Genomic DNA, 14,709 nt, shown 5'->3' on the forward strand with positions numbered 1-14,709 from the left:
CCCTTAGCTCTTGCTTATCTAGAAAATATTTTCTTTCTCCTTTGCTTATGAAGCTTAATTTGGAGGGATATGACATTCTTGGTTGGAATTTCTTGTCTTTAAGAATGCTGAAAAAAGACTTCCAATCTCCCCTGGCATGTAAGGTTTCTGCTGAGAAGTTCATTGTTAGCCTGATGCATTCCCTTTGTACACAATCCGACCTTTTTCTCTAGCTGCCTTTAAGATGTTTTCTGCTGGGCGTGGTGGCTCACACCTGTAATCCCAGCACTTTGGGAGGCCAAGGTCAGCAGATCACTTGAGGTCAGGAGTTCAAGACCAACCTGGCCAACATGGCAAAACCCGGTCTCTACTAAAAATATAAAAATTAGCTGACCATGGTGGTGTGCGCCTGTAGTCGCAGCTACTCAGGAAGCTGAGTTATGAGAATTGTTTGAGCCCCGGAGGAGGAGTCTGCAGTGAGCCAAGATAATGCCACTGCACTCCAGCCTGGGTGACAGTGAGACTCCATCTTGGAAAAAAAAAGTATTTTATTTAGCATTGACCTTGGACAGTCTGGTGACTGTATGCCTTGGTGATGCTCATTTTGTATAGTATCTTGCAGGTGTTCTCTGAATTTCTTGTATCTGGATGTCTACCTCTAGCAAGATTAAGGAAACTTTCTTGAATTATTCCCTCAAATATGTTTTTCCTTCTCAGGAATGCCAGTAATTCATAGGTTTGGTTGTTTTACATAATCCCATATTTCTCAAAGCCTTTGTTCACCTTTAAAAATTATTTTTTCCTTATTTTATGTAACTGAGTTAGCTCAAAAGATCAGTCTTCAAGCTCTGAAATTCTTTCTTCTGCTCAGTCCAGTCTATTGATAAAGCTTTCAATTGTATTTTGAAATTCCCTGAGTGAGTTTTTCAACTCCAGAAGCTCTGATTGATTTCTTTTTAACCATATTTATCTCTTCCTTCATTTCCTGGATTGCTTTAGAAGTTTTGTATTGTTGATTTTTAACTTTGACTTGGGTCTCATTGATCTTCCTTGTAATCCATGCTTTGAATTATGTAACTGTTCTTTCTGAGTTGCTATTTTGGGTATAGACCATTGCTGGAGAGCAAGTTTGATCCTTTGGTGGTGTCATTATATTCAGATTTTTTGTGGTGCCAGAATTCTCGCACTGATTCCTTCTCATCTGGAGATGCTGGCATTTTAATTTTATAGTGATTTTCATGTGGGTAGGATTATTTATTTTTCCTTCTTTCCCTATAATATTGTTGGTTTGTTTTTTTTTTCTTTCTCTTTCCCTTTTCCCCCCTCTCTAGGGAGTGTGACTATTAAGAATGCTGGGTAGGGTCTTTTGGCTTTGCTTCTATAACCCTTTTCACTTCTGTCAGCAGGTTTTATATTGGGCTGTGCAGTTCAACCTACAAGTCAGTAGATGGTGCTTATAGGTAAGAGTCTGCTCTGGCCAATGTGACTGGGTGTATACTTGATCCTTGTTTATGGAGAATAGCTCTGTTACCTCAGGCAATGAGCAAATTCATGAGGTCCATAGTGGTCTGAGCTCCCTGCTCAGACACAGGGAGGTAGGGGCCAAAATGGGCAGAGCTGGACTGGGCAGGTCCAAATATAGGTCCCCTGATGGCAGGTACAAGCACCAGCACCAAGGGGGAATGCAGTGGGTAGCCACTACTAAGCACCTAGAGATGCTTGGGAAATTTCCTTGACCCCAAGTTCCCTGCTCAGGAATGGGGGCGGCCTAGACTAATCCAGTAGAGTCACTGATACAGATACCTGGAGATCTGTCTAGGCATGGAGCCCCACTACACCAGGATCTATGCACAGGAAGGGTGGGGTGCTCAGGCTGCTGTTCCAGGCAAGCAAGTGCTCTGAATGCCTGGAGATCTGCCTGAGCATGGAGGAGAGAGGGCCCCCTGTACCAAGACCTCTGCACAGGAGGGTTTGGGTGACTCAGACTGCTGATCGAGGCAAATGGGTGCTCTGAATGCCTGATGATCTGCCTGGTCATGGAGTGGAGAGGGCCTTGCTGCACCATCATCTATGTCTTGGAATGGGAGGGGCAGCAGCTCAGGCTGCTGAACCAGATGAGCAAGTGCACCTAATGCCTGGAGATCTGCTGGGGTGCAAAACGGAGAGTGCCTCCCCACACCCAGATCTCTGCACAGGAAGGGTAGGGCACTCAGGCTGCTAGTCCATGTGAGCAGGTGCTCCAAATGCCTGGAGATGTGCCTAGAGGTGGAGTGGAGAGGGCACCCTTGCACCACAATCTATATACAGGAAAGGTAGGACAACTCAGGCTGCTGATCCAAGGAAGGGGGTGCTCCAGACACCTGGAGATCTGCCTGGATGTGGAGCAAAGAGAGCCATGCTGTACCACAATCTATGTCCATGAAGGGTGGGGCAGCTCGGCTGCTGGTCCCAACAAGCAAGTGCTCCAAATGCCTGGATTTCTGCCTGAGGGTGGAGCAGAGAGGGCTCTGCTGCACCACAATCTCAGGGGAGCTGGCTGGGTCACCCTGCAGTGACATATGCAGACTAGTTCCAGGTCACTAAGTTAGCCCTGGCTGCAAGTCTCATCACACAGGAGAAACTGCAGCTGTAGCAGCTCTCTTCCCACCTCAGGCATGCAAAGGGGGAGAGCACAATCCCAGCACCTACTGCTGAGGCTCTTTGCACAGTTCTGGCTATGGAGACCCTTACCCTAAGCCAGAGCAGGTGCTCCAATTGCTGACCCAAGACTAAAATGCCTGTGTGGCCACACTGCTAGGTCACCAGAGAATGACTGACTGTCCACGCCTGGATTAAAAATGGCACCCTGCCTTCAGTCCCGAGTCTAGGAAAATGTTTGCAGCTTTTCTCTGTGTCTTTTTCTCACAGTGTTTCTAAGCTGCTTCCCCAAGTTAGCTCCAGCACTTGTGAGAAACAAAGTGCTCTCCCTCAGCCTGGGTTGCTTGGATCCCAAGTGGAAAGGTGAGTCATAGAGGGAGGCTCTCTGCCTCTCCCATGTACTGGGGCTTCACTCATTTTTATCAGCTGCATGCCATCACTGGGGCTGTTTGTCCACATTCTCCTCCCTGGCATCTGGGGTGTCCTTCACAATTCTAGTGGATTCCCATTTTCCTTTTTGAATAAAAACCCACAGAGATGATCTTTACACACTATCTTGCTATTTCCAAGGGGTCAAGGCACACTTAAAGACTCTAATCTGCCATCTTGGAAATAAAACAAAAACTATTTTTTTTTAAACTCAGTATCCATTTAGAATTATGACCATCTTGTGAGAAATGAAGTTTGAGACTCTACTTTGATATGAAATTTAGTGCTATCATCTTTAATTGTGTTTTCTTTCACAAATGACTACTAGTGGATGTGTTTAAGTCCAGAAACCTTCTGATGAGGGTTAAGATTTGGGGCTTTGAGCATCCTGTTGACTTCCATTGCTAGTTTCACTATATTCAATTTGAGTTATGTTAATAGTAAGTTTTATTTTTCTGTTTTTCATTAGTTTTTATGAGTTAAGGACCAAAATGCCACAAAATTTTCAAATGAGCAAATATTACTGTGCAAATTCGGAAAAGATGCCAAAATACAAATGTTGGCTGGCAGGTCATGTTGCCAGCAATAGCATGAAGTATTTTGTTCCTTAGTTTAAGAAGTTATGAAGAAAGCACCCCTAAGGTGTTATGAGATGATGAAAAATACAGAAAACCCAAATATATAAAAATCAAAGTATTGTTTCACAAAATTGTCTTGCCTTCTCAGCAAAATCACTTCAGTTATTCAAAAGCAAGATTTTCACATCACATTCAAACATTATCATGGGCCAGAAAATGCTATGGAGTATTTTAATTTCATATAATTCACTACCACTTCTATGGCTGTTTTTACCGCCTCTGAAACAATCTCTAGATCTATCCAGTAATATGAAGAGTTGGTATCACGCTTCGTGTTCCATCTAGATCTACATATATATAAATTTAAGGGTAGTCAGGATTCATATTGCACAATGTTCTTCAGCCACCATATGTAGCTCTTGCAAATACCATTCCTGTATACGAATACCTGTGGAATTACAAATTAAGGCATTAAAAGAAGTAAAAAATGGGTGCTCAGCACCACTGGAGAATATATTTCATTATGCACAAACCTTGCATTCCTGCTGAGAGGTTTTGACAAGTTACCTTTCCTCTTACCTTACTGCTGCTGCCCCAGTCTTTCCTGCACTCCAAAGCAGTGTCTGTGTCTGATCTCAGCAGCAGCATGACCCACAAACCTTTATAGCATTTGGGCACAGTCCTCTTTTGTTTTGAAGATAAAGGGTAAAAGATGTGGTAAAGCATTCCCTGAGACCTGAATGTGGTTAATGATGAGAGTGAGTCTTTAGGGTTATGGTTCCTGCTGTTTCAGAGCTGAGCTCCAGATCAAGGGCCCACGTGTTTTGCTTTTTTTTGTTGTTGTGGTTGTTTTCTTCTTCTTCATCTTCTGAGATAGAGCCTTGCTCTGTCATCGAGGCTTGAATGCAGTGGCATGATCTTGGCTCACTGCAACCTCTGCCTCCTGAGTCCGAGCAATTCTCCCACCTGAACCTCCCGAGTAGCTGGCACTACAGGCGCGCACCACCACACCCAGCTAATATTTGTATTTTCAGTAGAGACGGGGTTTCACCATGTTGGCCAGGTTGTTCTTAAACTCCTGACCTCAGTTGATCCACCCACCTTGGCCTCTTAAAGTGCTGGAATTACAGGTGTGAGCCACTGCACCCAGCCCGGGCCCACGTGTTCTTGAACAAATGTAGGTTTCTGTGTGTGCCTGTCCTATGCAGAGTCCTTTGAAGCCCAGGGCTTAGAACAGTGGCCCCTCTTTCTAGGTGCAAGGGTAGCACTGCAGGCTTTCACAGGATTCCTGTGGCTACCTGGTTGGGGCTGTTCAGGATGATCCATAGGAGTTAGCCTAACACCACTCTAAAGTCAGATGTTGAAAGACAAGGATCAAAGAGAGTTGAGCAAGTGAGCAAGTTGGAGATAATTACAAGCTTCTTAAGAGAACACTGTCTTTTCCACACTGGGAGTATTCTCATAGAGCCACACATAGCACTCCACAGATGGAAAACCTCCGAATGCTCCCAGCTGACCATATTTGCCACTTCATGAACACTGCAACATAACACAAGAGGATGTCTACTTCCCCAAGCCCTGTGCAGACCAATTTTGATAATGTTAACTGTCTGAATTAAGTTGCAGTTTCTCTCATTCATTTATTCAACTTATACTTTGTTTTACTATTGGTATTCTGGCCTCCTCCACCTCTTTTCCAAATAGTAAGACACTTTGCTTTAGGGGAAGATACTGAGGATGCCAGTGCTTTGCCAATTTCATCAAAGAGAAGAGCACTTAACACTTAACCCCTAAACGCCTTCATTTCCTTCTGCTCTGCTGTTTTGGACTTGGCAAAGCTTTACTCGTGTCCAAAAAGATGAAAGGGGAGTGGGGAGACCCAAAGCAGTAGTAATTAGTGCTGAGCCTTCACCAAGTTGAGTGGCTGGGGTTTTCCTTCAGCACTTGCTTCCTTTGTATCTCTGTTTTTAGCCACGCTGCAGTCAAGACCCAAATCCTGCTGCTTTTTTTTAATCATAAGAGGATTTAAATATAAAATTTTATACACTAAACACACTCAAAGTAAATATTCAATCTCTGGATGGAGACAGATTGTCTAGATGACTAATAGAGTCTATCAACTGTTCTCTAAGTTCTTTCCCTCCTTTTAATCTTTGAAAGTCTCTCTTCATCTAGCCTGTTCCTGGTGCTCGGAGTTGAAGCAGCCGTAGTGCAACCAAGAGGCTTCCCTCCATCAACACACTGAGGCTGCCATAACAGAGAGATGGAAAGAGCCCAGTTCTCCAAGGACATTGCTGAATCTTTGCACCAACTCTGATAGCACTACTTCCAGACTGTATTTCATGAGGTTAATAAACCTCTTTGATGTAAGTCACTTGCAATCAAGGCAACAGGTCTATGCATTTTAACTACACATGGCCCACACTTTGAAAAATCCTGTCGTAAATACTGGTGTCCTCGGAGCTCTGTTCTAGACCCTCTTCTCTCCTTATGCAATACTCTATATATGTGATCTCACTCACTCCCTTGGCTTGGAATATTATCCACTCTGAAGACCCCTAAATATTGCTTCTAGGCCAGAATCTTCTGAACTTCTAAAATATATAAGAAACTTTAACAGACATCACCACTTGTCTATTAGTCTCCCTGCACTTTAACATATCCAAAACTGAACTAATAATCTGCTCCCCAGAACCCGTTTATCCCCCAGACTTTCCTGTCTCAATAAATGGCACCACGCTCAACTCAGTTGCTCGAGCTAGAGAGCCAGGAATCATCGTCACCTTCTCCTTTTCCCTCACCCCAGCATCCAGTCAATCACCAAGTCCTATCATGTCTTCTCTCCATCCCCACTGCTGCTCCTCGGTCAGGGCCATCGTTAGGTCCCATGAGGACCACTGCCACAGACTTACCTGGTTTCCTGGGCCCTTCCAATTGCTTCCCTATATTGCAGTCAGAATGATCTTTCTGATATGTAGATCTAGTCAGATCTCTTCTCTGTTTAACACTGCTACCTGACTCACTGGACTAGAAGATAACTCCTGCTATGAACTCCCACTGCTTCTGGCGAGTCCCTTAGTATGAGTCATTGTGGCTGCATGGTGGCTTACACGTGTAATCCCAGCACTTTGGGAGGCTGACGCAGGAGGATCGCTTGAGCTCAGGAGTACAAGACCAGCCTGGGTGACATAGCAAGGCCTCATGTATACTAAAAGTCAAAAAAATTAGCTGGGAATGGTGCTGCACACCTGTAGTACCATCTACTCGGGAGTCTGAGGCAGAAGGATCGCTTGAGTCCAGGAGGTCGAGGCTGCAGTGAGCTATGATCATGCTACTGCACTGCAGCCTGGGTAACAGAGTGAGACACTGTCTCAAAGGAAAAAAAAACTAATTATGCTTTTATTGAGCTTTTTTATTGTCTGTTTTCTCATTGATCTCTAAATTGTATTGAGTATAGGAACTGAAGTATATCCCCACACCTAGCAACAGTGCCTGGCACACGGTAGACAACAAATGTGACATTGAGTGAATAGATTAATTTAGAAGAACATTTTGTAAGCTGGGGGTTGTGACCCACCAGGACCATGAACTCAGTCTAGTGGATTATAATCAGCTTTAATTTAAAGAAGAAAAAGAAATAGATGAGAATAGCAAATAATAAGAGTATTATTTCATGAAATTTTTTATTACAAAATTTGTAAAATATATTTCTTATAATGAGTGGCAGTAAAACTAAAATGAAAGCCACTGGGTTATAATAAGCAAGTACTTTTTTCTATAGTAAGAAAAAGCAGCTTTATTTAAAAAAAAAAAAAATCTGAAAACCTTGTGACTGAAAAATCCCCCTGCCTTGGGGGATTTTTACTTTCACAGATTTCAAAGCCTTAAACTCAAGGGAAAAATGTGTCTAGAGTTTTAGGTTTCTGTGAGTAGATGACAGAGGAATTAAAAATCCATCACAGATCCTGCCTGGTAACTATTGCCACAGACCAATGAAACCTAAAAGTGCTGTTGAATTCTATTTCCTCTGAAGATATACCTTAAGCGTTTTTGTCCCATGGCTGATGACGAAAGTGGAAATCCAGTGTTAAAAGTATGAACTCTTTGCTGTTAAGGGTGGTCACTGATTTAGGTATTGGAGAATTTAATTGGCTGTTTCTCCCAACCTTCTCTCTTGAAGAAAAGAGCCCTGAGCCAATGAGGAGCTATTGTTCTGTGTCCATAGCAACAATATAAACAAACTTTGGCCTGCCATCTCCCAAGGGCAAACCTCACAACTCAGGCCCAAGTCACTGGAATCTGAATGGAGGGGTGACCTCCTCCTCTAGTTTAATTTCATTGCAATACTGAGAAACGTGAACTGTTTTGTCTTTAGAAGGGAAATTCATGTTTGTGCCAGGCCAGCCTTTGTAAAAGCCTTTGATTGGATTCACTAGAAGTCTGTCTTCCCACACTACGTATACTGTGAATTTTCTGCTTCGGCATTTCAACCACTTGGAATGGCCACTAAAGTCTTGAGTTCTGGAACCTCTGGATTTGATCTAAAGTAAACTCTGATTCTGTGTTGATGGGGAACCATTTCTCTCTAACATTGTGATTTCTTTAAGATGCTTGACTCGGGCCACATGAGAATAACAGATCTTTGGGCAGTCCAAGGTAAGCTCTTTGGAAAAGATGTTTTATATTATTTTTTCTACTGATTATTAATACTAACCAGTAACTTCTCTGAAGCCTCTGCCGGCTCACTGGTGACTATTGTTAGGGCGAGCCTCAGGTAAAATCATCAGGGAGAAGTGCAAGAAAGGAAAAAAAGAGGGAGAAAGAATCCTTACACACACTCACACATCCCTCGATGATTAGAGCTATTCGATGTCAAGCCACTGTAAACGCAGATCTATCCGTGATGACGTGGAAATATCTACTAGATATCCTGTTACATAAAAAGAACAAGATGCAACATCATGTGCAAAGTATGCTCTCATTTAGGCAAATCATTTTTTAAAAATCTATTATGCTTCTCTACAGGTTAAGTTCTATATGCAAGACATGTAAGATTATATGCATTTCTGGAAGGATGCCCCCAAAATCTGTTAGAAGTGGTTCCCACTTAAGAAGCTATGAGAAGTCAAGGACTGATTTTAGCTACTGAAATATTAAAATACTGCCATACAGGCTGGGAATGGTGGCTCACACCTGTAATCCCAGCACTTTGGGAGGCCGAGGTGGGTGGATCACCTGAAGTCAGGAGTTTGAGACCAGCCTGGCCAATATGGTGAAACCCCATCTTTACAAAAATACAAAAATTAGCCAGGCGTGGTGGCGGGTGCCTGTAATCCCAGCTACTGGGGAAGCTGAGGTAGGAGAATCGCTTGAACCTCGGAGGTAGAGGTTGCAGTGAGCTGAGAACCTGCCATTGCACTCCAGCCTAGGCAACAAGAGCAAAACTCTGTCTCAAAATAATAATAATAATAATAAATAAAATACTGCCATATTGATTGGTAGATGACCATTGTCCAAGCCCCTTGCATGTCCTCCTTGCCACCTTGGTTGTCCCAACTCCTCCCTGGCACCCCCAGACCACCTCATGATTGAGCAGCTAAGGACTTAATGCACGGCACGGAGGTGGGAGTGAGATCCCCCAGGACCCTGTTCCAACCCTGGTTGATTATTCAATAGCCTTGTCGTACTGGTTGTTAAATATTTTGAGTATCACTCCTATGGGTGTTCAAAGAGAAAGGCCTTTATTTTTATTTTATTTATTTATTTTTTTAGAGACAGGGTCTTGTGCTGTCACCCAGGCTGAAACGCAGTGGTGTGATCATAGCTCACTGCAACCTCAAATTCCTGGCCTTAAGTGATCCTCCCACGCCATCTGCCAAGTAGCTGGGACTACAGGCACACTCCACCACACTAAGCTATTTTTAAAATTTTTTGTAGATACAGAGTCTCAATATGTTGCCCAGGCAGGTCTCAAGCTCCTAACCTCAAGCGACTCTCGCACCTCAGTCTCCCAAAGTGTTGGGATAACAGACATGTGCCACCACACCTGTGAGGCCATTTTTTTTTTCTTAAGAGCAAAAGAATAGATACCAAGACATCATTTATCATGGGGAAGAAGAAAAGGAAACAACCACACATTCATCATAGATCATTGAAAATCTATGTAAAACTCCACTGAGTGATTGTATCACCCATACAATTTACCTCTGCTTTCTGGCTTTTGAATGCAAACGTTTGATATTATTTATAATATGGTAATGATGATTACAACATTTTGGCAGTTTCATCTGTGAATCTCTTTTCTCTTTGTTTTTGTTTTTTGTTCTATTTATTTATTTATTGAGACAGAGTCTTGTTCTGTCACCCAGGCTGGAGTGCAGTGGCAAGATCTCGGCTCACTGCAACCTCCACCTCATGGGTTCAAGTGATTTTCCTGCCTCAGCCTCCCGAGTAGCTGGGATTACAGGCGTGTGCCACCACACCCGGCTAATTTTTGTGTTTTTAGTAGAGACAGGGTTTCGCCATGTTGGCTAGGCTGGTCTTGAACTCCTGGCCTCAAGTGATCCGCTTGCCTTGGCCTCCCAAAGTGCTGGAATTACAGGCATGAGCCACCGCACTGTCTTTTTCCTCTTTGTTGAGCTGGCTCCAACCACCGTGATGAGCTGATTACAACCATCAAGTTTACTAGTCAGGTAAGAAATATGCATCAAATGCCCATTGTGGACAAGCCACTTCGCAAGGCTTAGTGGAGGTATTGAGGCACAAAGAGCTCTCCAGGGTGGAGTCCTGGCCTTCAAGAAGAGAGAAGGCAGTTGCTAGAAGTGGGCCTGCCTTAACCTCTCACTTCCTGCCCCATGGACTCCTGCTAAATCTCCTAAGTTCAGGGTTGGCCCCTTTCCTACAGGAAGCAGAGAGAAGGTTCGAAGCAGAAACAGAGCTTCTTTTTTGCTACTGTGGCAGCCTCCCTTCAGACTATCACCTGAGTTCTAGCCCCTTGTAGCATCATCTTCCTACCTGGGCACTCAATCCCATCTGCTTCTCTGACCTCCTCTCCTTGACTTGGCCCTGACAGGCCCCCAAACACAGTGGAGTGTGGACAGTTATAAATGGCGGCCCTGTCACCTGCTCTTTAGGCCTTCGCTGTTCAGCCAGTCTCCTGGACTCCTTTCTAGCCCTGACATCTATTGCAGAAGATCCCCTAGTCCCAGGCCTCTGACCCAGCCAACCCCTGCACACTCTGCCTTTATTCCAAGGCCAGGTCTGTTGCCTTCACTCCACTGCTCACTTAGCTCTCTTTCTGCCGACTCCTCTACTGACTGCAAGCTCCCTGAGGGCAAAATCCAGCCAGCATCTAGCACAGTACTCACAGCACGAGGCTCTAAAGATTTGTGCTGTTAAAGGAGCAGTTACGAGTGGGTGAGTAGTCACTTCATTTCTTTGAGTTTTAGTATCTTCATATGGAAAACAGATCCAACCTTAAGGTCCTCTCTAGCTCTTAAGGTCATTAGACAGCATCAGTGGATTTCTCAAGCGTCAGTCATGTTGGAGAAAAAGGTTGATTTCATTTTTTTGACTGGTTCTTAAGCAAATGTATTCCAGTATAATATTGAAAACTAATCATAGACTTAGAAATTTGAGTTAAATCTGTTATCATTTTAATGCTTCTGTTGGGCTATTGATTCTTATAACATTTTTGGCATTTGTTTTTATTACTAATGAAATATCCACTGACATGGCCGGGCACAGTGGCTCATGCCTGTAATCCCAGCACTTGGGAGGCCGAGGCAGGAGGATCACTTGAGGCCAGGAGTTCGAGATCAGCCTGGCCAACATGGCAAAACCCAGTCTCTACTAAAAATACAAAAATTGGCCAGGCATACTGGTGGGCACTTGTAGGAGGCTGGAGGCCTCCACCTACAGGAGGTTGAGGCAGGAGAATCACTTGAACCCAGGAAGCAGAGGTTGTAGTGAGCCAAGATTGCACCACTGCACTCCAGCCTGGGTGACAGAGCGAAACTCTGAAAAGAAAAAAGAAAAGAAGAAAAGAAAAGAGAAAAGAAATATCCACTGACATCATTTAAAAATCAAATAATGTTAAAAATTCATTAAGGAAAAGTCTCAATTTCTGCCCCACCCCCAACCTTTCAGTTCTACTTCTCAATGTGCTCCTAGAGGCAATTATTTTCAACTCTGTTATCTATTTCTTTGGAATTTTACCTCATACTTGCAAATAATTTGTCTGTGCTCCATATGTTAATTTTTCTTTCTGGTACATCAGATGAGGATTTGGCTCTTACACATCCCCATTCCATTCATTCTTCCCGTGTAGTCACAATTCACTTTTTGGCTAAGTCAATGTTAAGTATTTACATTTGATACATATGAGTGTGTGCCATACTATGATTATGTTTACTTTCTCGTTCAATATTTTCTAGCTTGGAGTAATTGCACATTTTATTTTCTTAGGTTTCTATGTTTGTATTGCCAATCCCGCACCTACACTCCCAAATGCTCTGGTTCTGATTGCTCTGTAACGAAGTTACCACAAATTTAGTGGCTTCAAACAACACCAATTTATTATCTTACAGTTCTGAAAGTCAAAGCCCAAAATGAGTCTCACTGAGCTAAAATCAAGAGGTCAGCAGAGCTGCATTCCTTCCGGAGGCTCCAGGGAGGAATTTTGTTCCTTGCCTTTTCCAGCTTCTAGACGCTGCCCCAATTCCTTGGCTCCCGGACCTTTTCCTCAATCACTCCTACCTCTTCCTCCATTATCACATCTTCTCTGACTGATAATTCAGGTTAATCTCTGTATCTCAAAATCTTTCATTTAACCACAGCTGCTTTTGCCATGTAAGGTAACATAGTCACACTTTCCAGAGATTAGGACATGCGGTGTAGGGAAAGGGACAATATTCATCCTACCATGTGCTCCTACAGATCTACCAGCTGCCTGTCAATATTGTCAGGTAATCTACCAGTTCCAAGTCCTGCACCCTCTGGGACCTCTGATGAGTGAATTGGCTCCATCTTGTTCATACTCTGTCTTTGCAGGCACATAGGCTGTAGTGAGCTATGGTGAGAGCCCTAGTTATGATGCCAAACATGTAGGGACATCCCTTGTGCAATCTTCTCTCCTCTCCCATTTTCTTGCTCTTATGGAATTAAATCTCTTTTAATGCTGTACTCTAATTTTAGTTGGATTCTGGAAAAGAAAGATAAGCCAGTGTGGTCAAGCCACCATGTTTATCTGATAGTTGTCTTTCATCAAGACTCTCATAATAGGGGTTTTGTTTTCATGGAGCCAGGGAAGGAGTTTCCACTCTGTAATTCAAAGAGGTGACCAGGAATGAGAAACGAGGAGATTCAGTTGCATTGTAGCTCAGGCAGCAGAACTGATTTTCCAGGAAGTTCTGTGCCGAACTTGCTGTGGGAATTTCTCTTCCCTTCAGTGAGAACTGGTGTGGCCTGCTGGAAAGGAAGGAGCTTGGGAGTCAAGGAGATTTGTGTTTGTTTCCAGCTCTGCAACTTCCTGCCACTGTGACTTCTCTGAGTCTCAGTAGCCTTATCTGTAGTATCAGCATAACAATAATTGAACGGTTTTACCTGGCTCACAGCAAGGACTCAGTTATGGCAAATTTTATTTTATTTTATTTTATTTTATTTTATTTTTGTTTTATTTTATTTTTATCTTATTTTTTGCGAGGAAGTCTCACTCTCCACCCAGGCTGGAGTGCAGTGGAACAGTCTTGGCTCACTGCAACCTCTGCCTCCCAGGTTCAAGCAATCCTCCCACCTCAGCCTCCTGAGTGGCTGGGATTATAGGTGTGTACCACCATGCCCAGCTAATTTTTGTATTATTAGTAGAGACGGGGTTTCACCATGTTGGCCAGGCTGGTCTCAAACTCCTGACCTCAAGTGATCCATCCACCTCGGCCCCCCAAAGTGCTGGGATTACAGGCATGAGCCACCGTGCCTGGCCAGTTATGGCAAAGTTTAAATTGCTTTCAAGTCAAGTCTACTGAGTTGAAAGGGATGAGCTGTTAACCTATAGCCAAGACCCTGCACCAGATCAACAGCTTCTGGAGTCTACCATTGTTCTTTGGGTCCTCCCTGGGTTCTTCCCAATTTGTCTGTATTTTTGCTTTGATTCTAAATGGTTTAACTTTCTGCTGTTGTTTTTCGATTTCAGCAAGAGCCTCCTGATCTAGCAGCCAAGACTGCCACTGACCTTTGGCCATGTACCCCAACCCTCTCATCTATTGCACCTGCTGGGACCCCTGGAACTTGGGACCACGGAAGCTAATCAAGACCCCTCAACTACCACACAAGAACTCCACAGGGAGGTCCAAGTAAGAATTATCTGGGATGGGGTAGGCACAGGGACCTTGGGATCCATTTGTAGCCTCATTTCTTTCACAAGATTTCTAAAACAGCAAGTGTGGCAGCAAAATCCCAGGTGGGCCAGAAAGCCTTGCTTTCTCCAGCTTCCCTGCCAGCTGGTTGGCTGCACCCTCATCTTGCCAGCCCTGCCTGGGATTTGTGCCATTTTAAATGAGGAAGTCTCAGTGTTGGTGCAAAGGCAAAGTACAGCTTCCAACCAAAGGGCCTTGATGGCAGCTGCCCCCTCCATGTGGGATAAAGAGCTTTGGGAACTGGGGGACAAACTCTTCCTGGGACAGTGAACAACTGCCAGGGCCTTGGGCCTGAGTTTTAAAGGCCTCAGATTTTAAAGATTCCAGCTGTCAGATCATGCATTCCAATTTTGGGTCACTATAGGGATGTACTTAATCTGGGAGTGTTAAAAAGGGTTTCCAAATTTCCAACTTTTTTGTTTTAATTATTGTTTTTCACTTTCAGGCTAACTCCTCTTCTACCAGCTCCAAAAAATCACAATTACCTCCAACCAACAAAACCTGTTGTTTCCCCAAAGTAAGTATTGTTTTGTTTTGTTTTCTGTTTTTGAGATGGAGTCTCACTCTGTTGCCCAGGCTGGAGTGCAGTGGCGCAACCTCGGTGGCTCACTGCAACCTCCACTTCCCAGTCTCAAGAGATTCTCCTGCCTCAGTGTCTCGACTAGCTGGGACTA

General features: G+C 43.8%; 1 protein-coding gene across 3 annotated transcripts in view; it reads left to right on the forward strand.

Annotated features, from left to right (window-relative positions):
- Positions 1-7,529: 7,529 nt before the first annotated feature.
- FLACC1 (flagellum associated containing coiled-coil domains 1) overlaps positions 7,530-14,709 on the forward strand; it is a 63,936-nt gene continuing 56,756 nt past the window's right edge. The window contains exons 1-3 of one of the 3 annotated variants that reach the window (XM_050750658.1): positions 7,530-8,279; positions 13,813-13,972; positions 14,481-14,552. In XM_050750658.1, the coding sequence (XP_050606615.1) occupies positions 13,860-13,972; positions 14,481-14,552 (185 nt within the window). In that variant the 5' untranslated portion in view covers positions 7,530-8,279; positions 13,813-13,859. Of the gene's footprint in view, positions 8,280-10,047; positions 10,316-13,812; positions 13,973-14,480; positions 14,553-14,709 lie in introns of those variants that run through there. The other 2 variants (XM_050750656.1, XM_050750657.1) reach the window with 2 other exon arrangements.

The sequence above is a fragment of the Macaca thibetana genome, chromosome 12 (genome assembly GCF_024542745.1).
Source record: "Macaca thibetana thibetana isolate TM-01 chromosome 12, ASM2454274v1, whole genome shotgun sequence".
Taxonomy (NCBI): Eukaryota; Metazoa; Chordata; class Mammalia; order Primates; family Cercopithecidae; genus Macaca; species Macaca thibetana.